At 31.3% G+C, this 24,137-nt stretch overlaps 2 protein-coding genes across 7 annotated transcripts in view; both read left to right on the top strand.

Annotated features, from left to right (window-relative positions):
* The window catches only part of LOC134721457 (protein naked cuticle homolog 2-like), a 58,959-nt gene extending 48,506 nt beyond the window's left edge, over positions 1-10,453 (top strand). For all 6 annotated transcript variants that reach the window (XM_063584498.1, XM_063584500.1, XM_063584501.1 and 3 more), the window contains 2 exons: positions 1,524-1,927; positions 6,369-10,453. In XM_063584498.1, coding sequence (XP_063440568.1) covers positions 1,524-1,927; positions 6,369-7,023 — 1,059 coding nt within the window. In that variant the 3' untranslated portion in view covers positions 7,024-10,453. The remainder of the gene's footprint in view (positions 1-1,523; positions 1,928-6,368) is intronic.
* A 4,178-nt stretch (positions 10,454-14,631) lies between these two features.
* On the top strand, positions 14,632-23,827 carry LOC134723473 (arylacetamide deacetylase-like). The gene is made up of 5 exons (XM_063587077.1): positions 14,632-14,812; positions 16,603-16,719; positions 18,284-18,401; positions 20,541-20,604; positions 22,873-23,827. The coding sequence occupies exons 1-5, from the start codon at positions 14,663-14,665 to the stop codon at positions 23,681-23,683; spliced, it is 1,260 nt and encodes a 419-aa protein (XP_063443147.1). The 5' UTR covers positions 14,632-14,662; the 3' UTR covers positions 23,684-23,827.
* The last annotated feature ends 310 nt before the right edge of the window (positions 23,828-24,137 follow it).

The raw sequence follows: 24,137 nt of genomic DNA, 5'->3' as shown, positions 1-24,137 counted from the left end.
ATGCATTTTATTCAGTGTTTCAATACCAACCAGATACACAACCTGCCTGCAAAAGGCTGTTAGAGGCTGTATGGGAACCTGTATTGCTCCTTATAAAACCACCTACTAAAGGTAAAAGTTGAAAAAGATAACAATAAAGTATTCAGTAGCATAAATTGTAAAACAGAAAAAGCCGCTAAAAAAAAGGTATTAAACAGGAGATTTGGGTAAAACAGCAAATGTGTGTGTTTGGTTGTTGGGTTTTGTCTCTCTCTTCTTTTGAATATAAACCATGCCAGAAACATTTGTTGCCAACAAAAAAAAAGGTATTAAACAGGAGATTTGGGTAAAACAGCAAATGTGTGTGTTTGGTTGTTGGGTTTTGTCTCTCTCTTCTTTTGAATATAAACCATGCCAGAAACATTTGTTGCCAACAAAAAATCTACACTAGCATATAAACAATTTTTCCCTTCCTAAATTTTCAAGAGCACAAGGAATTTGGGTGCAAGATTAAATCATGTTGGCTCTCTGCCTTTTTGACGCCTTTTAACAAAGATTGTTTGTTAACGTTTGTATATCAATATCGCCTTAATCTCTCTTTGGCAGACATACATTTTGATGATGAAAAAAAATCTGAAGTATGAAGAGTTTTTTAATTGTCTTTGATATTTACTGACTAGGATTAAAGGCTTTAGTTAATGACAATAACTACCCTTTGATCAGCAATTAATTAAGGATCAAAATAACTCGAAAAAAGTTGCTAGTGGGCAAATGGCTTGAAAATATGTCTGACGCATGCATTTTTTATTACTTTTGTGTAATTATCTATGATATTTCTTTGATTTTTAAAGCTAAAGATAATTTTCAAAGGATGACTTAAACATTTTATTGATGTCCGCGTTGCTTTTGATCTATCCCTCTGAAAATTGAAGACAAAAGCTTGTGTTTGGAATTTAATTATTAAACTGATGGGACTTTTAGTATTGGAGTTGGGAGGCATGCAATATGTTTCCAACAGCTTGAGTTATATCCTATTAATTTATGTACTTTAATCGTACAATTATTAGTCAAAGCAATTATATTACATGATGTATTAGTAATTGAAAGAATATACGATATAATAGATTTCATGCATTAGTTTCAGGAAAATTATTTCTACATTTATGTTTTCTGTTTGATCAGAATCACACCAGTTTTTAGAGGTGTATTAGTTTAAAAGGATTTAGTTCCATTTAAACATTACTATGCACAAATTTTGAAAATTGTAGTAATGTGCTAGCGCAGTGAAACATATACTGACAGATAAAAAATTTAAAGGCAATTTCAGGGGAAAATGTATGAGAGGGTTGGTTCAATAGATACTTCATGGTATTTTTCCTTTGGTTAACTAGTTAAGGGGGGGGGGGGGGGCTAGAGGGACAAATTCAAGCTGTTACAAATGAAAATGAATATAAAAAGATATAAGTGAATGGGTATAAAAAACAGGTGTTAAGAGTACCTGATATATATTGATTTTTTTTTTAGTTTTTGTTTATCTTTTTCAGGATTTATCCAGTTTGCTGAAAGCTTTATATGATGCAGTTGGATCCTCTATCAAAATACCCTCAAATGGAACAAAAACATTAAAACTCAGACTAACAGTGGGACCAGATGGGTCATTGTCGCCCTGTCACAAAGGGTCACCCAAGTCCAAAGAAAATAAGGATAAGTGCAAGGACACTCCAAAAATCAAGGACACTACAAAGTTACAAAAAGTAAACAATCTTACACAGGCAAATTTACAAATGCCCTTGAAACAGTGCAATAGTGAGAAACAAGGTCATTGCTATGGTAACAATTTAAGTCAATGTCAAAGTCCAAAGAGATTACCGTTTACCTCGCAAGAACATCAACAGTTGGCAGAGTTAGTGCAAGAAAATATGGAACGCAATCACATTAAACAACTCAGGTGAGTTAACTTGATAGAAACTCCATTCTCAAGGCTTAGTTATGCTTAAAGGGTCTGCTTATACACACAGGATTAAGGGGTCAAATATGCCAAGGGTTTTCAAGACCCAAAGAGTGATTATACACTTGTACTTGTGTTAGACAAGTGTTAAAGGGCATTAGTTTCGTTAACACTCTAACATTAAACAAAGAGCAGAACAATAAAGTACCAACATAAAAAATAGGAGATACGGCTTAGCTAGTTTTGGCCTTCAGACACTTTTGAGGAATTTGACTAACATAAGGCATTTCAGAACATTAATTTTATCAATGCTGACTGACAAGTTCTTTTTTCTGATTTTTCTAAATTTTAAACTTTAACTTTACTGTCAACTCAACTTTTTTCCCTTCTGAGTAAAGAAATAAAAAAATATAAATTGTGACAAAAATTTTAAACTTGGATATATTCTTTAAAGAATACATAAACAATGTTTAAAATAGTGAAAATATAGTGACTTCAAAGTCAAGCTTAACATGAAATAAGAATTTTGAAAAGTTTGTTGGTGTACAGTATACATGTAAGTGATCTACATTTCGACCCCTCATGGCCAAAGTACTCATAAATTACCAACTTCAAATCCATTACTTATAAATTATCACTGTAGTTTTAATATTGCATTCTTAGATAGATTCTTAATAATACATGTTTACAATGAGAGCTGGAATTCTGTTTAAGATCCTAATTAAACTTGAGAATGAATTCAGTAGAAAAAAACTCATGTAAAAGGTAGTAATGTTTCTATGCTGTTTGATCAAAACTCACTTGTCGTTTGAAAATAGTTTTACAAAGAACCCATCAGTCCTCACAAGAAAAAATATATAAAAACCAAAAGGGAAAAAAATCAACTTTGATCACACCAGAAGAAAATCTCTTTGAAGTCTGTTTTACATGGGAGAATTCATTATATAGATGAATATTTGGATACAAATTGATTTAAAAGACCAAATCAATTTGTTGTTAAAGTGTTTTTGCGACATCTATTTCAATCAAAGAAAGCGATCCATCCATCTTGAAGAGGCTCCTTTCGTGTTCACTTTGTTCATTCGACATGAAACACTTTTAAATGTTAGAAATACTTTTCATAATATTTTCAAGGGTCATTTAAAAATTCATAATTATAAAGATTTTGGAAAAGGATACTTATAAGTTTTCGTAGATTAACCAGAATTGTTTGAAGTCTTATAAAAGTATTTGACCTTGACACCTGTTTATATCTTATTTGATTTAAAACTATGTGTCAATCTTGAAAAGAGATATGCCCTTCTCAGTGTTAAATTCTTACCCAAAAGTACAGGTCGAGAAATTATTAAAGATTTTATAAGTTTTTTTAAAAGTCTTTTAAGTGAGGTTGACTACTATAGGTTAATAAGATAAAGAGAATAACATAATTAACATGCTAAGACATTAGATACCGCAATTATGCAATATTTATGTATAGGACAAATAAAATCGTAACTATAAATTTGCTATTGACTTAAAGAGTATTTATTAAAAGAACCACCAAAGTTAATTTATAAAAATGAACATGATGATCCTTTGGACCCCTTTAATTTAACCTACAACTACTAGCATATCTATACAGTTCAAACATCAAAGAAATGATGTGTATCAAAATGTCTTTGATCTTATACCTGTCTTTGTTCAATCAGGTGTGACTTCTTTAACTAATCAACCATTACTAATGTTCAGGATCACATTAATGTTTTATAATAATCACAGGCAACAAGTATTCAAATGAATTTAGTCCTGACAGGTTTATAGTACTTAATGTGAAGACATTTTTTATTATCATAAATTGAAGGTTACTTGCTTTATTGAAAAAAATGTCATAATTTGATGAATTTTAATGTATGATTTAATGGTGGCAATAAGAAAAAAAAAATAAACATTGGAAATAGCTAGAGGATTTTTGTTTGTTACATGTATTAGGGTAAAATTTGACCATCTCTATAAAAATCAATGGGACAGCTCTAAGGGGCAATCATAGTTATCAAACTCACTACAACAACACTTACAGTAACTTTATTTGTATCGGTATAATGAATGCATCTGAATAAGCTAGATTTAGAATGAATTCAAACTATTTTGATACATGATTCAATTTTAGTAATACCTTTCTTTGGTGGTTATATAGAACTTGAAGGGCCTAATTTTATGATAGAGTGGACCACATTGTAAGGGTCAATATCCTTGTCAACTTAAAGTGTATCTCAGTCGAACGTAATTACTACAGAATAGCAAGGGTTTTGGACCTTAACCTTCTTGTAAAAGATTCCAACTACATTTTACTGAACTTTTTCATCAAGGGGAATCAGATAAGGTTTACTTAAAATAAAAAAGTTATATGATAAAACTATAAAGGAAATATTTTTCTTTAAGATTAAAGAGCCATTGCTTAATATTGGAAAAGATACAAATTATTTTCATAAAAAAGTTGCATAATTTTTCAACAACAGATCAGGTTCTTATTTTAGATTTAAAAGACTGAAATTAAATATTGTAAAAGATAATATTATAACAAATAATTATTGACTACAGATATCAATTTACTATTTCTTTTGTGAGGATATCTTTGATCATTGGATTGAAACAACTTGTTGATTATTTTACTTTATATTTATATTTTATGTTGATTATCAGTAGACGTTAGATGTTAGAATTACTATTAAAAAATCTAGGTTTATGATTCAGGAAAATGAGCTATGTCGAATGTTTGATCTGGTATCGGGATGGGGCCATATTTAAAGAGTATTTTGGAATTCATTTACTTGACTAACTTGTAGAGAATCAACTATTTGATAACTTCTTTTGTATGGTTAGTTGGAATTCAGGAGTAACTCAAACAATGACTTTTAAATGTTTGTCGTTATATACCTGTTACTAGAGGGAGTATTGAGAACTTGCTGTTAGGACAATCTAGAAAGTTTTATTCACTCTTTGAAGCCATTCTTAAAGAAAAACTATCCTAATACTGATGTTGTAATAAAATATCAATCCAAACAAACATTGCATCACACGTTAGGCTTTTTTAATTTTCAAAAATTGAACGATATTGAATACAGTATGATTTACAAAACTGCCGTCCGTTTTTGTATTGCCAATGCCTTAATAGAGCAAGTTGACATTTTATTTAACAAGAAACCCTTGAAATACCTTGTATGTAAACTAATAAACTAGAACATTTCAAGATTCTCTTTGATTTTTACCGAACTTGTGAAGTAAACAATATGGTACGATTATCACAGGAGATATGTTCTATGAAGTTGATTAATGTGTTTATTGAACATTTCCCAAAAGGCCTACATAACTTGCTTAGTATAATTCATTTTTTCAGATAAAACATGTTTGCATAGAAATAAATAATCTACATCAAAGACAATAGTATAATTATGCCTTTTATGTGATCAGAGTGATTAAGAGAAAGTCTTTCTTGTTTCTGCTTTCATCAGATCTAATTTCTGTTTACGATTACACATTATTTATAGTCCAGTGCATATGCTTAGGGTCCACCATAATTAGCTAACATTATCAAGAAAAAATAAGGAATTTTTAATCCAGTTTTTGGTCATAGTCTTATAGCTGCTGAAAAAATCCTTTTCTTTCGTAATCTAAACCATACAACAACCAATCAATCAAATTAACTGAATGTATCTTTCACTCATGGCTTCCCAAACCTCATATATTCGGGACAATTTAAAAATGTTCCGACATTGTACCACATTGTACGTCTGTGAAAAGCATGTGACTGTCTAATAAAGAGACTATCTTGTGTCTTTAAGAGCCTTGAAGGTCTGCCTAGCAACTGTATAATTAGAAGTTCCCTCTCGGTGAACACCATACACTCTTTTCTAATTTTCAAATTGAATTTAATTATGACAAAGTATAACGAATGAATAATTAAAATTTAACTGTTCTAATTGATTAAAAGTGTTCAATGTATGCATTTTGTCATTAGTGCAGTTTGAATGGTATTGAAATTCAATTGAGAACACCTTTGACTAAAAAGAAGATTAATGGCGGGATGCACTTTAAACATACATATTTACAATCTAGATCACATAATGTAACGGTTTCTGAACATTGCTACAATTTAAAATTTATAGACAGCATCATGCAATGTTTTGTGTGAATTTTATGCTTTGAACATGTATTTGTTTTTTTTATTGCTGTTTAAGTCGTAAACACAAAACATGGTGAATAAGCAACATCTTGTAGTCTTTCAACATAACAATTATGTAGTTTCAGTAAATTAAACAATTTAAAAAGGTCTGAGAGAATTATTAAAGAGTAAAAACATATCATGCATACAAACCATTAAAATATATAATTAATTTTTTGGATGGCAGAAGGGAGGTAACTCCAATTTATAAAGTAATTAAATATTATTTTTTTGTCTTTTCAGACGGCATCATTCTGATTGTAGAGGAAATACTCATGAACATTCTCATCACAAACGACGTCACCGTGGACACTGTAGTAAAAACAATGGTGCTACTAACGTTAATGAAAGGGCGAAGGAATGTCAAGATCGTAGGAATTATTACCTCGATTTGGCTGGAATCGAGCACACTGCAGTAAAGGGACAAAATAATACATTGTGTGAGGATACTCAACATCAAAGGTCAAGGTCAAATGATCTTCCCCATAAATGTGACAATGTGAAAAAAGAGGTTGAATTTTTACCCAAACATTTAGACTTGACATCTAGGGTAGATCATATTAGATCAAAGTCATTCGACCCACAGGAAATTGCAAGTAGGTCACCGAAAGGACATCACAAGACAATTTCCTCCTCGCTCTCACCATCAAAATCACACAAATTCAGGCCGTTAAGTTTGCCAATGAACATTGAGCCAGCAATAGCTTCACATTATCATAGGCGACACCGACAGCGAGAAAAAGACCATGACCTTGCAATGCAACAAGTTGCAGAATGGATTGAAAAAGAGCATACAATTGACAAGGATGGTGAAAAAGTGATTGTACAGAGACATGAACATCATCATATACATGAACACCATCATCACCATCACTACCACCATTATCATGAGGCATGATGGGTAATTGTTCTGGTTAAAAAATGGTTGCTCAAGACTTATGCTTGGAAATGTAAACAGATTATTTAAAGATAAAGGATGGTTATAGATTTAATTTTCACAGTTTTGTAAATTTTCTACTTATTTCACAATTTTTAAATCCTCATTTGAAATGAAATACCTTGAAACATGCTCTTGGAATTAATTATTTTTTATGCTTTTAAGAAAGCGAAACAGTTTATATAGATATTATATACACAATCTGTATTTTGTAAAATTAAAATTTCGCATAAGGATTTCTATATGTATTAATATTATAGTCATTTATTTATGCTAAATAGGGCATATTGAAATCCATTGTTTATTGTATAGTCATTTTGTTACTTGAATCTCATTAGAGGATATTTTGTCATGTGATATTTTGCTGCCCTGATTTGCTTAAGTAATTTGCATAATTTGTCAGATGTAAATTTCTATTTTAAATTTTAAGTGTAGTCATACAATAAATTATGTTGTTTTCATGTTTGAATAAATAGGATAGAAGATAAAGAAATTGTCATTAGTTGCATAAAAAGTTTACCACATTATGAAATTAAAACATTATGAAATTAACATGTGGAAACTTATTATATGTTACCAGCATATTGCCATTTGTTTTCATTTTTGATTGTCAACTTGTATATGAAAAAAAGATTGTAAGAGATATCAGTTAGAAGGTTTAAGGCAGGTACCCAACACTTTCACTAAAATTAATTTGGCTCGTTTAATTTTCATAAAATTTTGTCAAAGTATTAAATTATTTTTTTTTTGAACCAACCGTTTTGTCAGAAAAATTACACTGGTTATATAGCAATTTGACAACAACCAATTTTGATCATTGAGCATGTTGAGAAGCTTAATATTCCTTTTACAACACAACGTAATTAAAACGTTTAACTGACTTTACAGAGTTATCTCCCTGAAGTGTTAGGTACCACCTTAATCTAATGTACTAAATGCTTTATCAAGAAGAACTGTAGGCAACAATCTACAGATATCCACATATTGGGAAAATGAAACAGTATATGATAATTTTTATATAATCCATAATGGATATTTTATATGTATTTTGTAAAAAAAAACAATATTTGACGAAAAGCTTTAAGTAGAATTTTTGAGAGATGTTATTTTTACTTGATTACAAACTGTTCTTGGGCTTATTACATATTCAACTCAGGGTATTGTGATCAATTTTGTTATTTATTTTTAATTGTGGACTTGAAGATGTGTCTGTAAGAATGAATGATTTAGTTTTTGTTGATGGCTGTTGTTAAATTGTTATTACCTAACTGATTTCACCTGGCTTATATCTTTAATTGAAATGCTACATAATTCAGAGATGTTCTTGAGAAGCAAATTTGAATAGCGGTCTTCACTCTTAAACACAAGACCACCAGTCGAGGCATTTGAAAATATTTTTGGGCTTTTAAAATTCTCATTACAAGTTTATTAACAGAATCCAACTAAAATTTTCATAAATATTAGCCTCTTGTTTCATAGAATTTAAAGTTTATCGTGAAAACTGCAATTGTGGTCACTATATAGATTTATTGCAAAAATAATTGTTATACTTTTCTTGAAAAAGCTATCCTTTAATTGTGCAATATTTGAACGACATTTGATCAGGTGAAATTGTTCAGGTAATACCTGGGTTGTACCTTATTTACTTGGTAGTATGTCTGATTTCTATTGACTGATCTATTTTAAGGATTATTTCTTCATCTATAATTTCTTAGACCTGTTTTGTAACACAATTTACCTAGCTGTTATTTTTGAATATTTTTGCATGTAAGATTTTTTTACGAATAAATTTCTAAACTTAAATTATTTTTATGGTTTCTTTAAAGAAATGGGCACAGGTTGCTTCTATATTAATGATACACAAACCTTTTAAAATACAAAATCTGAATCTTTAAAATAATGAAGATGACATTCTGTATGGTTGTATATTGTTAAATTATGTGTGAATGTTCTGTATTTTTGTAAGAAAATAGAGTGAATTTTATGTAATGATTGTAGAAAAAAGTTTACCTTTACTTTTAAAGTAAAATTCTTGATAATCTATAAGTTCTGTGTTTTAAAGTTCAGATAATCCTGAAACAGAGAAGGTCATATATAAAACTAAGGTACTTTGTAACTTTGTTGCTTCTTTTGAATGTCCTTTAATGTTATAAACATATATAGGATCTTCTAACAAACTCTTTTACTGTATACATTCTCAAGAAAAATCATAGCTGTTTCTACATGTAGTTTACACAGTAAAAAACAATTTCAGAAATCTGCCTGTGTCTGGTAACTCTCCCACATCTGACCGTCTTGAACATTTATATAAACTGCCACTTATATCATTAAAGAAATACAGCTTCCATTATCATTGGTTCCACTATGTATCAGTCACCATATTTCATGCTCAAATCAACTACCTCAACAAATATAGAAGTATGGATTGATCATTGTACTGTTGGTACTTTCCTTTTTTGTACACACTGATTTTACAATATCATATGAACATTTAAGAAATGTTTAAAGCTGTTCTTAGTTAATTTCAATTACACAGATTTTTTGTGAATAAATTTATTTTAAAATTTTGATAGTTTATAGACAAAAAATGATTTATTCTATAGGAACATGTGTAACAGAAAATATTTCCTCATCAAATTAAATTACAACCAGTATAAATATAGCACTGAAAATTATTAATTATGTTAAACAATTACTAAGTATGAAAACTATAAAGATGAAATTTATCCAACAAGCTTGCACATCTAAAATTGATAAACAGATTGTGTGCATAGATACAGTTAGAAATATTTTGAGGCAAAAACAATTTGAATATCTGACAAATATGAACGACAAAAATAGGGTAATTCATCTTATTGTGGAAACAAATTGCAAACAAAAAGCTTGTTTAGTGTTATATACTTAATCCCTATTTTATACTGTGTATATCATTTATGAAAATCTGTGTCCATTGCTTCATCACATGACAAGTTGTTGTTATTTGTTGGGTACCAATCATTGTTTCAGAAATCTCTGGATTAAACCCTGTACTAAATACTGAGTATTTATTATCCATTTCAAACTTTGAAAAGCTAACACTACAAATGCATGTACTAGAAACTGACAAAGCTAAATACTGAGTATTTATTGTTCATCTGAAACTTTAAAAAAGCATACATTACAAATACTAGAAACTGACAATGTCTTTTTATAATTTCATAGTTATCTTTTTTCATATTTTGTATTGGGAGATAGTTTTATTACTTTGAAATATGTTATCAAAGCATGACTACAGCATATTCTGTATTATTTGACTGTAATATGTCTATAAAAATACAATCATTTGACCAAGGTTATTGTTTCTGTCCTTGCACATATGACCATCAGATGTAATAAAATAGCCTTAAATTGACGATTTTGTCTTTTAAATATATGTGAAAGAAATATTATTTGCTAGTTATCTGTATAAAGAGAAGCAAGAGATCGCAAAGAGACATTCAAACTCATAAATTGAAAATAAACTGGCAACACCATGGCTAAAAAAGAAAAAGACCAACAGGCAAAAAATAGTTCACAACACACAACATATAATAGATAACTAGACTGAGTAACACAAACTCACCAAAATCCAGGTGGGATCTCAGGTGCTCCAGAAGGAGAAACAGATCCTGCTCCACATGTGGCACCTGTGGTGTTACTCATGTTTCTACACTCCCAATTAAAAAATCTTGATTCCTTAGGTCACAATTGGGATAAGGGGATTGAGTTGTAGTTACTAGGAACATATTCAATAACGGTCAACCAACTCATAATGCCCTCATTCAACATTCAAAGGCACAGTTTAAACTTCATCACTTGAAACTCTGGGTTTAATTGCTTCCTTGTGAGCAGTAAACCAACTACCAAGGAAATCATGATAGACAATACAAGCCCTGGAATATCGCATCAACTGGGAGATGTTTTAAATTGCTCTGTATGCAGGCAATGCTGGAATATTGCTACATAGAAATAGAAAATTAACAATTGGGGAAACTGGGAGAATCATCTCTTTTATCAATTGCTAGATGTAATTCAACATATGAGGCAGTTTTAGCTGTATATGTTGTATATGTTTATTAAAAGTTTGTTGGGATAATGCTTTCCACATAGTCACAACATTTTGAATTATTCTCGTGAGAGAAAATCTGTTCATCTATGAAGCGGAAAGTAAAGTTTAAGAATACTTCTGACGACTTTTCTCTTCCTAAGAAGTTCCTGGCCTCATATTAACAAAGGAACATGTCGTTATGAAGAGGGGCAAAGTTTGTTTTCGTGGGAAAGTCGATTGTATGTTGAAAAACACTTCCTCCAAATGTAAAAAAATACCAATATGCTGTCGATCAAGGAATCAAGCATCTTAATAATGTAAATTTCAGAGATTGTTTTGTTTGAATCAGTGATTTTTGAGAAAGAAGGATGTATCTCTCCCTTAGACAAGTTCCTGGCGTCGACGTTGGTCATTCTGTATTTATGAAACAAATCGAGACCAAGTCATTTAACTTATCTTTTTTGTTTGGAAAAAGGATGACTTATAGAAAATTCGTGTTTAAATATTCCTACTGAAGATGTATGAACTATTTGCCACTGGTCAGAATAAAAAAAAACAGGTTTACTAACTAGTGTTTTGATAACGCCCTGTGAGGGTCAATTAGTGAGTGAATGTTAACCCTCAGATTGGAAATTATTTTGTCAGATAATGATAATATTTGCAGAATCACCTCGATGTTTTATCAGAATTTCTGTATCACTTCTGCATTCATGTATGTTTCTTCATACGTGTATGCAGGCTGCATTTACTAATGTACATATGTGTGACTGCCGTTTAACTGTGGTGGTAGTAGGATTGTTCCGAATGCAGGTCACAGGTTTGGTCCCCTGATCGGTCAAAATCTCGAACATTAGTGTATGCTACTGTTCTACTTAGGATGCAATAAAGAAAAGACTGATTTTCTTTAAAGGAAAATACTAGTAAAGTGTTCAGGTAAGGTTACATATTTTCCTGTATACTAATACCTTGCTACCCAGTAGGTAAAACATTGTTCTAACTGTGCTTATCTGTCAAATAAAAAGAAGGATTCATATCACAAATTTTCCCGTTTAGATTGCATAAAATATCTGCCACTGGAAGTTAAATATCCTCAATTAGTCCAAAAATATATATAGGAACAAACAACTGGTAAAATAAAGAGAAACAACACAGCATTATTTTCTTGTTAGGATAAAAGATACTCGTCCCTTGTGTTTCCAACTTGCATACATTTCATTAACTGAGTTGTAATTTAAAATATTGAGATGTGGCGTGATTGCCAATAAGACAAATATCCACCACAGATCAAAATACATGGATGTATTCATTTATTGGTCACTGTCCAGGCTTCAACAATGAGAAAAATATACTTAAATATTTTGGGGGAAATATATGTATCTTCTTTAATGTGAATGATGACTTAGCAGTCCAATGCAGATTCTTGTATTTTTCTCTGAATTCAACTGTGGACAACAATGTTTCATTACAATTTGAGATTTGACTGTGAATCATAGAGTTTCTATGATATACTTGTACGCAGACAATTTATCATGACGTGATGCTCTATAGGTTCGATCGTTTCGAATTCATTAGCAATACAACATCTTCTAGATTTCAGACTATCAAACTCATACTGTTTCATTTTGATTAGAGTGGTTTTGTATTGGAACTCATTAATACTATTAATTTGGTGTTTCAATCCAGTAGTAGTACATGTAATATATATATTTTGTACTTACAATACTCAAGTTTAGTGTTAGTCTTTCCGAGATTTTTGACGTCCGTGAGCATTTTGTTTTTTGACTGGCTCGGGCCGTGGATCTAGTAGGATTTCGAAACAGGAACTTACCGCTCTAAGTTAAAGCCGGTAATTCCCATAGTTTCTATATTGACAGTGCCCTGGCGTCCTGTTGTATGTTGTACATAGTCTTTAAGAAGGCCACCTTGCTGAGATGCCAGACCAGTATCAGACTACACAAGTAGGACGTGCTCTTTATATTGAGATTTCTTTTTTGAAAGGTTGGTTACACATGACTCGGAAAAAATATTCTCTGCATCATTTATCCAAAGTGGATGCACTTGTTTATATACAGAGGTTACAGTATGTATTAAAAATAAGCTAGTTAGCACTTAAGTTTTTATCCCCTATTCGAGGCGGATAGGACATTTAGTTTGACAATTTTCCGTCTGTACGTCCGTATGTCATAAAGCTGTGTCTAAAAACATGTTCAACCAGTTGAGGTCATAATGAAGCCCATCTCTCCGTTTTGGCAAATTGTAGCTAGACATTCATAGCAGGTACTTATTGTGTGGCACATATGGTCAAATTTCATCTCCTTTGTGTAGCTCTTTTTCAACTGACATAATTCCCAATTCTAATTCTTCATCCATAAAGTACACATAAACTTGCGTGTTAATCAGATTTCTGGTTAGTTTGTTTTCTTTTTCAAAATACATGAACCCTGGTGGACTTCGGCTGTTTTGTGTAAAACAGTATTTATGCTATGCATGATGTGCATGTTGTGCTTTCTGTGTTATGTGTTTTATTTCTAGTGTTTATCATATATATATATGAAAATAGATAAAAAAAAATCTACAAAGCTGATGTTTTATTGTTACATGTACATGTTTGTTTACCCGAATTTATATGTATCTTTTATTCTTTATGCTATTAACAACCACTGGACGTTCTTTAAATCTTTAAAGCACATGCAGTTCATACCAATCACAATAGTTGAACATACTAAGAAAGATAACTCAAATCTTAAAAAATACTTTTTTTCCTTGTTTGATTTGATTTTAAGCGTTTTAACGCCACTTTATGCATAATTGACTACTTCGTTCTGGCCTGTTATAAGTAGAGAATGTCGGATTGACTTAAGTATACAACCGATATTCGTCAGCAATGCTGGTTATCCTTAGTAAATTTGTAATTGGAGTCACGTGAAGGATTCGTATTCACAACTTTAGTGTTGAGAGACTTGCGGTACAGTAGTTTCACTACTTTTATCTTTAGACCACTCGACCAGCGAGGCCCCTCTGCATCCTGACGAAAAACAAATACTTGTATGACACAATAATCAGTAGAAAATAATATTACAGAAACGCTCATATTAATAAAGAATCGTATCGTACAATGAATGCCATAATTCATTATCGTAGGTCAAAGAGCAAACATTATCATTTTATAAATACAAACAATGAATATTAAGGCCTGATAAATATATTCTTAGGTTTGGTTTTTGTATATACATATATATAAAAGTTTAGATCATATTTTTTCATAATCATTTTCTGATAAATTTTATCAGTAAAAAACTTAAAAAAATATGAAAGTGTCAACGTTCAACGACATTCATTAGCTAATAAAAAAAATGTTCAACCATTTAATTTTTAAACCACATTTTTTTTATGTGGCCTTGGAAAATTCTTTGTTATTACATGTTTAACTCCAGATAAAATTGCATTGATAATAATAATAAATTTGTATACGAATTTTCTTAAATATTGAATCATTGTCAAATCCATGGTTAAAACAGATCTACAAGGATAGCAATGAGAAAGTTTCTACTGTTCTTGACTATTTTTGTGGTTTTTGCATCATACAGAATATATGTAGTTCTCAACAGACCGTTACCAGACAATATTAAACAACCAAATGTTGTTAGGATATTAGACGAATTAGGGAGGATAGCAAATTATTATGTGAGTATCGTAAAAAAAAAGTGTTAAATTTGTTGAATATGAAAACAAAATATCAGTTTTTGTCTTTTGTTAATTCGATGTGCATAATATAATATACTAGTACGTACCAGATATCATAAGTAAGACAGTGAACGAGTAGATCGTCGTCCAAGACAAATATCGCAAACCAACGGATGGTTTTAATCCTTTCTGTCAACCTCTAAGCTTTGTATTACTATATTAATTTTGCACGTTTTACTTGGTATATGCGAAAAGGTTAAATTAAAACCAATGTTACCCGATGAGCCACGTGTTTGAAAAGATTCTAACCCTCTTATTAAATTCAAATAACGTTTTACCTTGGTATCAATATTTCCGACAATTTGTACAGTTGTTCGCCATTACATATGAGTTCCATTCCCTTAACGAATTTTATTAAAAGATAGCTAAGTCTGAAGTGACCAATTTGGTGCAGTTATGCCTACACTTTCGGGAAGCCTGATATCATTTTTACTTTTATGTTTCATATTTCCCAAGACTCAAGACATTCTCTTTCAATAAGTTTATTTGAGGTGTGGAGTTCATTTCAGTAACTGCTAGTCTAGTGGTCTTTTTTTCCCTTCGGATGCGGGTTTTTCTCGGTGCGTTGGATATCCATAGGTGGACTACGACTGTTATCTGTTCTTTGGTTTGGTTGTTGTCGCTTTGACATGTTCCTCATTTTCATTTTCAATTTAATTCAGTTACTTGTATTGCGTTGATCACATGTAAAGAGCTTTCCGTTTTGTGTTGTACTGACTATAATGACTGTTGATGCATTGACAATCTTCTAGATTTATTTTTGTCTAACTTGGTGAAGGGTTTACCTCAAGTTAACCTGGCACAAACTTCCATGACTTTTATGTACTCATCAGTATCGTAAGTCATGTATCAGCACACTCTATTTATATATTTATTAATTGTTGTGTTTTAACATTCCGTGGCAAATGTTTATGGCATATTCAGGACAAGAACAAATAAAAAAATCCAAAAGAAAGTTTTACAGAGTGAATCAAACGGGATGAAGAACTGGAGATCTGACTGCCAAAATACAAAGAAAATATAACGGAAAGGGAAAAGTTGAAAGAGGTCATAAAGACGGACAACATAAACGTATTACAATTGTGCGTTAACATGCAAAGAGCCAAGGCTCCGTGTTGAAGGTTGTACCTTGACCTATAATGGTTTACTTTTATGAATTGTTACAAGGATGGAGAGTTGTCTCGTTGGCACTCATACCACCTCTTCCTATATCTATAAAGAGTGTGATACTTGCAAGCAAAACGCACGAACCCATCGGCATTAGTTTAACGATTAGTCAAAAAATTTGGAAGTCAAGGCTAAGACACTTTTTTTTATTCATTGGAAGGTCGACCTTCACATGGACAGAAACAAGTACCTGTGAGTCAAGATGACAAATGTTATACCTTATTCATCTTGTCGGATCTTCATGACAATTTAAAGTTTGAATGATATACTATTATACTTGTGCTTGAGTTATATATTGCTATTTCAGTAACACTCAAAGAACAATATATTTTAAGCAGTATGTGACGTATGTCAAGAAGTTTACAATTGCAAAACATATGTTGTGTATGTTTGTTTAACAGATATAAATGAATATTTCACATTGCTTCCTGATTTTTTAGACTATTACATGCATCAAATTGAAATATAGGCCAAACACCTCTGCCAATCAGAACTATAGGCGTCTTCCTGTACAAAACAAGCAAATGTATACACAGTAATCTCATTGTTTCTTTACATTGCAGTTGAAGTTATGCCTTATGCTGAATATAAACCCGGCCTCTCAACCAATCAAATCCATCGTCAACAATGGCTTTGGATTTGTTATGAATGGTGTTTACAGCCAAAATCCGGACGTTCAGGTATTTGTGACCTCAATAAGACCACATAGAAGGACATATTTATGAAAACATTAATGTTTGTTATACAATTATAGAAGTTTGTTGCCCTCCAAAAAAAAAATGAACATCATTCAAATGGTGTTTTTGTTTTATGAAATATATTACGAGATATTTTATTGCTCGTCTTGTTTCCGTTTGATTCTTCTTAAGGACTATAGATATACTAGTACTACAAATGTAATTTTAGATTTTGAATATAACATATATAGGTCTTTAAAAAGATATATTATTGAAATGCGGAGACCTTGACAACTAAAATGATTGTTGATAAAGACAGCTATAATATTTGGAATCATTCAAATTCGGATTTTTTTTATTTTTGATATTGTAGAAACCTTTTAGGGATACTCTGAATATTGTAGAAACCTTTTAGGGATACTCTGATATTGTAGAAACCTTTTAGGGATACTCTGATATTGTAGAAACCTTTTAGGGATACTCTGAATATTGTAGAAACCTTTTAGGGATACTCTGAATATTGTAGAAACCTTTTAGGGATACTCTGAATATTGTAGAAACCTTTTAGGGATACTCTGATATTGTAGAAACCTTTTAGGGATACTCTGATATTGTAGAAACCTTTTAGGGATACTCTGAATATTGTAGAAACCTTTTAGGGATACTCTGATATTGTAGAAACCTTTTAGGGATACTCTGAATATTGTAGAAACCTTTTAGGGATACTCTGATATTGTAGAAACCTTTTAGGGATACTCTGATATTGTAGAAATCTTTTAGGGATACTCTGAATATTGTAGAAACCTTTTAGGGATACTCTGATATTGTAGAAACCTTTTAGGGATATTCTGAATATTGTAGAAACCTTTTAGGGATACTCTGATCAAAATCTTTTATGAAACTAACAAAGGCTGTAATTTCTATATTTAATCTATTAAGACAAATATGATCGAAAATCCGAAATTGACTAAAAGCTTTAAAAACTAATCACTTTATTTTTTGTTTTTAATTTATTAATAAGTTGGGTTTTTTTTTTACTTTTATATTTTTATTATTTACGCTAGTGAAATCTCCGCGTTAGTGGATTCAAAATCGGATTTGAATTTAACATTTTTGTTAAAAAAAAAGTTCAAGTAAAGTCCGAATGTTGACTTTGAAGATAAATCAAAGAATTAAAAAGTTCAGATTTCGAGTTCAATTCTCATAGTAACACGTTATTTCTGCTGGAATTTTTTAAACCAGTAATAAGATGGCAAAACATAGGTATCATATTTCTGAAGTGTGTCCGTAGTAAGTAGAGTAATTCACCAACTTCCAATATTGAATCCGTTAATTTTTAGAGGATATTATTAAATTAACGCATATTTATTTTTGTTCACAATGTTCATTTCTATCAAAGGTTTCATAAAATAGTTCAATGCAAACCACAAAGTAGGTTTCAATCTATAACAATTCTTATTAAAAAAAACCTCCAGCAACCGACCATTCTCATTGCAGTCTCTTGTTCTACATTCATGCTTAACCTCAGTGCTAAACATATCAAATGTATTTCGTTTTTTTCCCATAGGTTACCGATACCATAATAGCCAATGTTCCAGTTAGAATAATAAAGCCCACTAAATTGACAAGATCATTACCGGCTATTATTTATATTCACGGAGGAGGGTGGACATGGTTTTCTACAGGTATGTATTAGTTACCAGAACGCGTCCTCCCAATATCTATACTGACCACCTTGCATATATTTACATGTAGACTAAATGATGACACTTTTACAAATTTCGCTTTCATAGAAGAGTTTGATTAAGACAACACACAAACAACGTGTGGAAAATAAGTTCTCTAATATCTTAAATATCAAATGATGTGTCAGCGCTAACTATACGAATTGGGAATTGCTTCATTAGTTTAAACATATTTATTTATAGTGGATTGGGAAACAAGTTTTGCAACTTATATTTATCCCTTTCCACTTTGCAGATGCGAATGCTGTCTTGTAGCGGCGTTAGCCTGATCTTTTCCAAAATATACAAGGGTGTCTTTAACGTGCAAGAGATATGGCTCTCTCTTAACACCGATTTGCCATTTATCGCCCCCTTCCGACGGACTTACACCCCGTTTACACTGGACCAAAGTCCGATCTAGAAAAGATCGATATTAGTAAAGATCGCTCTTATTTTTGTCAGTGTTAACGGGGTCTAACTCGTCGTTTCCTCAAGACCACATTCGCAAATGGTTTCATCCCGGAACGGGAATTGAATCAGGAACCTTTCTTTTAGTAGTCCTATGCACCACGGCTCTCACAATTGCGCATTGTTGAATGCCTAACGGTGGCATATAGTTTATTACATACATCCACTTTATTTTGACTGATGGATAGTTGTCCTAATGGCAATTTTACCACATCTCCTTACTTTAATAAATAGTAATTACTTTTTTCTTTTTTTTTTTACTTTTTATTTCATTTGTTAACTGGTACTATGCCATAAAACATTATATACTTTTTAGTTAAGTGCATACAACGACAACAACAATTAGATAACCACCAACTAACACAGTTTTCAGTTCATCTGACGTTGAGATCAGATTTATAAAGAGGCATTTGCATATACTTTGTTTCACTCCTATATGAAAGTTAAAAACTTGATGGAGTCTTGAGATATTTTAAAAATCAAAAATTCTTAACACTTTATAAAATGATTTCAGAGATTTAAAATATATCGAACCTTCGGCCACACCATTACTGTAAAATGAATCTATGGCGGGGAATATTTAATCAACACACATGTTTTCTTCTTCGGAAAGCAATATAAAGCTTTTTACCCTAAACAAACATTTCCTTTGTATCGCACTGTTTGATAAATATTTAATTTTTTTTTTAAAAGCTATAGAAAAAAATGCATTTAATTCTCATTCATCTTTAATTTGATTTAAAAAGTTTAACATGTTTGAAATTACAACAAAAACTATTAGAACCGTTAATTGGAGAAAGGGTAACGTAGAAAGGCGTATCAAAAAATGGTCTGATAGCGAAACAGATTAAGGGAAATAACACTTACGGTACCAAATTTTCTGCAACAAATGCGGATTTAAACAAAAAAAAAGTCTTTTCAGCGAAGCTGTGGGCCCAACTGTTTGGAAATCAAATGAATATCACTAATATGAAAAGCTTATAAACAAAAATGACAAAAGGTATAGCCTAAGTCGGGTAAAGAATCAGAGATTAACATGGGGGAGATATATATTCTTTAAGTTAAAATAGTTTTTTTTCTTCAAAATTTTACATCAGATTTTAATAACACTAAACCTTAATTTATTCAAATGGAATTTTCCTTTGGATATATGCTAGTAGAGGGATACAAGTCTTTTAAAAATAATATTTTTTCTATATTTATTCACACATACACTATAAAACTATACAGTTTCACTATCTTTAATAGCAATAACGCGTTTAAACTTATAGAAAAACTTAATCCAAGATGTAGGTATTTACATCTCTCCATCAAAGCAAATATTTGACCACTAACACTGTATGTCGGTTAAAAATAAGATTATAGGGGAATTTTTACTATAGCGACACAAGCTACCACACCACAGTCACGTTAACTTGGGGGAATTTACAAAAGTTTTCTAAATCATCACGAGTTTGTTATTCAAGGAAATAAATATTTGTTATTCAAAGGAAATCAAAAACAATTTAAAGAAATAAACACATTTATTGCGACTAACATTTTTATGCTTCATGTACATGTTTAAGCCCTTGTTCTTTTTATTTTATGTATTGTATGAAACGACGTTTAGATCACGCATACATTCAATTTCAGATACATACAGCTCTTACTTAGAAAACTTGTCTAACAGAACAAAGATGATTGTAATAGCAATTGAGTAAGTATAAAGATTCAATAAAAAAATTGATTTAGACCCGCGAACCCCCTTAAGACAGGATACTCATGATACAGATTTAGATTACAAGTGTGTATCTATAATACTAATTGATTATAAAATCTTTGGGGAAACATTAATGATTGGGAAGATATGGGAAGATATACTAACAGTTCTTACTTTGATTTACATGAAGTGTTTAGTAGAAACCCTTATAAATTATTTGCAGCAGCATGCTATCTATATTCCAATTCCCACCTTTTCTTGTAAATTGGTACATTGGTTTCCTTTCTTTCTCCATCTGTTTCGGCTCTTTTAGTGGTCTGATTATGAACTCCGTATTTTCGGAATTGGAATGTTTTCCTTCTACACCGGCCGTATTGACCATATTGATTCTTTTAATACCATAAACATACACATAAATTGACCAAATGTTTTTGTCTGTAACTATAAAACGCTTCGTATCATGTTGTATTTATCTGTCATTATGATTTAATATGTAAAACCACTATCATGTTTCAATTCATATTTTTCTACGGACATCATAATAAATATCATACCAGATGTAGAAATAAACAGTCAACGTGTATCCTGTTTGAACACAAACAGATGGACAACATTTAAAAAGGGGGTCCCAACCCAGGACAAAAAAGGGGTGTTCCAACTATATATACCCATTTAAATGCATTTATTGTCAAAAGAAAGGGCGAGGGGTTCCAACCCCCGGAACCCTCCCCTTTGATCCGCCACTGGACTATAATTATTGTCGTGCACACGTGTTTGATCATCTGTTTTTAAATTGTTGTACTTTATATATTGATAAATACTTACATATTTGGTTGGTCGTATCGGATCTTGATTTGTAGCTGATCGTATTTAAGAATTGAATGCTTCTTTTTGTAAATTTATTGGGGTGTAAAAGCGTTGACCGAAGTACATTTTGTATGAAGCGCGGAAGCTTCAAGTTTCATGATTATGCAAGCCCTTTTGCTCCTGCGATTTCATATACAGTTTAGATTTGTATATATCATGTTTCTGCAGAGATGTAGATTGATATGTTGAAATGTACCACAAATACAAAAACGCCAAATTAATCATAATAACAAAAAATAAATAATGTAAATATTTTTAACGAAATGCTCCAATTGTACTAAATAAATGACAGAACTCATATGTACATTTCTAATCAAACTCATCATTAAAAAATGCCTATGCAAAATTAGTTAGATGTTTTGTCACAATATTGTCATGAGAAAACTGTTTGAGCTAATCTAAACAAAACATTTGTTACTAACACCATCCAAAGAAAAATCTTCAATTCAAGCCAAAACAAGAACATTTCTGTTGCCTTAGGTTATATTTTCCGCCGCGTTTTGAGATTTTGGTGTTTTGTATTAATCCTTTGTATCTTGCATCTCATCATTGTTTACTGTATTTTAGTTTCATTTTAAGGTGGCTCGGGTGTCTTCCTCCATCTTATCCTGATTTCGAAGTAGCAGATAAAAATCAGTTAAGCCCTTTAATGAAATGTGCAAATTTGAGTAGTATGAAATTCATGTGTAAGACTTTTAAAGCAAATATAGAAAATTATGTGTTTAGTCATATTTACGACTATAAATTTTAAAACACCACCCTATTTGTGTCAGTTTTATTATTGGTTTACTCCGCAATATAAGAATAGATAACTTTGATAGAAAGAGAGATAACCCAAATAAATTAAAAGTTTTTTTTATATATAAATTAAAGTGTTTTTAATTTTCCTATTTTAATATGTAGCATGACAACAAGTTCGGTGACCCCATTTTTCTTTTTCTTACCTGAAAGCATGTTATAAGAGAGCTGTCTTCTCATATATCATCTGAAAATTCTACGGTGTAGTTTTTTTATCAAACAATATAGGAGTTTTCATGCATAATTCATACAAAATCTGACAATTTTGCACAACCTGTAGCTTGAAAAAAAGTACAGTGACCTTTTTTTTTAATTCTTTTATTATATTTTTGAAAAAGGCATCATACATACTTCATTCTGAAAATATGAAAGAAATCTATGGATTTTAATTAAGACGCCTCAGCCTCCTTAAGTCTTATCTTCGATATATTTGTCAACATTTTCTAGATCCGCTTTAAAATCTTTTAAGCAAATCATGCATCATATCGTACCTTGCCCTATAATGGTTTACTTTTATAAATTGTCATTTGGATGGAGAGTTGTCTCATTGGCACTCATGCCACATCTTCCTATACCTATCATATGTTTTGTTTGTTTTAGGTACAGGAAGGCACCAGAATACCCGTTTCCATCAGGATATTCTGATTGTATAGATGTCACGTGGCAAGTTTTGGCGGGAAAGAGTGGTGTTAATGTAGATACAAATAAAGTTGTAATTGCTGGCGATGGATCCGGTGGAGGTATTGCAGCTGCAGTAGCGAGACATTTCCCTACTAAAATCATGATTCAGATATTGATAAACCCAGTTTTACAAATGCTAGATTTTCAAACACCGTCATACCAAGACAACGTTGACATTATTCCGGGTATTACGTCCCCGGAAAGAGAGGCATTACATTGGTTACTCTACGTTGGACAGCCAATAGCTTTTGCATCCAAAATTACTGAAAATAAACATTTATTTCCAGCAACTGTACAATCGCATTTTAATCTAATTGACAGTTCAAAACATCTGCCTACATATTTGAAAATCACTAATAGGACTACAATAATTCCAAGGGAACACGATTTTGTTGTCGCTATGAGACTTCAAACTTACATCACAAACGAGACTCTATCACCAATGATGCACAAGAATCTGCAAGATATTCCGAAAGCCTATGTAATCACGTCCCAATACGATGTTTTACGAGACGAGGCAGTAATGTATACTAATAGGATACATGGAGATGGAAACAAAGTAAAGCTTAAACACTACAAAAATGCTTTTCATGGATTTTTCCTTTTTTCACATGAATCGGGAATATTTCATTTAGATGAAGCTAAGGCAGCTTTACAAGAATTGGTGGATTTTTTGCGATATCAAGTATATGGACTTTCAAAACCTCTAAGAGAAGCTTACACAGTTTGAAATGTTCATAAATAAAGAATAAGCTGTTTATGAGGATATTAGTCTAACTCCACAGCAGAAGCAAGAAAGGGATAATGTATGGAACTTGCGAAAGGAATTCATGTGCTTTTGTTATAATCATGTAATGTGAAAAAATACACCAGACATAAGAATTTTTAATGTCAACAATCAACCTTAAAGACTTTGGAACTCTGTTTTTATTGAAAAAAACATCCATCAGTAAAATCTCATTGGAAGGCAAAATTATCAAAAAACATAATCCCAAGAGGCCTTTAGGAGTCTAAATCGTGGTCCGGACAAAATAAGGAATCATGATATTTTTTTCACTTAATATATAATTGCAACGATTTTGTTAGTCCAATAATCTATTAATTGATAAGTTAAGTAATGTAAGTAATTTGTAATGTCTTGCCTTGGTGCTATTGTTTATTTTATGCTAGCTATAAATCCAGGT

This window comes from Mytilus trossulus, chromosome 6 (genome assembly GCF_036588685.1).
Source record: "Mytilus trossulus isolate FHL-02 chromosome 6, PNRI_Mtr1.1.1.hap1, whole genome shotgun sequence".
NCBI lineage: Eukaryota > Metazoa > Mollusca > Bivalvia > Mytilida > Mytilidae > Mytilus > Mytilus trossulus.
This window is presented reverse-complemented; position numbering and strand designations above follow the sequence as displayed.

Excerpts from the sequence above, each read along its gene's own strand:
- LOC134723473 (XM_063587077.1), top strand. The coding sequence starts at position 14,663 with ATGAGAAAGTTTCTACTGTTCTTGACTATTTTTGTGGTTTTTGCATCA. Across the intron at positions 18,402-20,540 it reads GTGGACATGGTTTTCTACAG|ATACATACAGCTCTTACTTA; the intron begins GTATGTATTAGT and ends ATTCAATTTCAG. Across the intron at positions 20,605-22,872 it reads ATGATTGTAATAGCAATTGA|GTACAGGAAGGCACCAGAAT; the intron begins GTAAGTATAAAG and ends TGTTTGTTTTAG.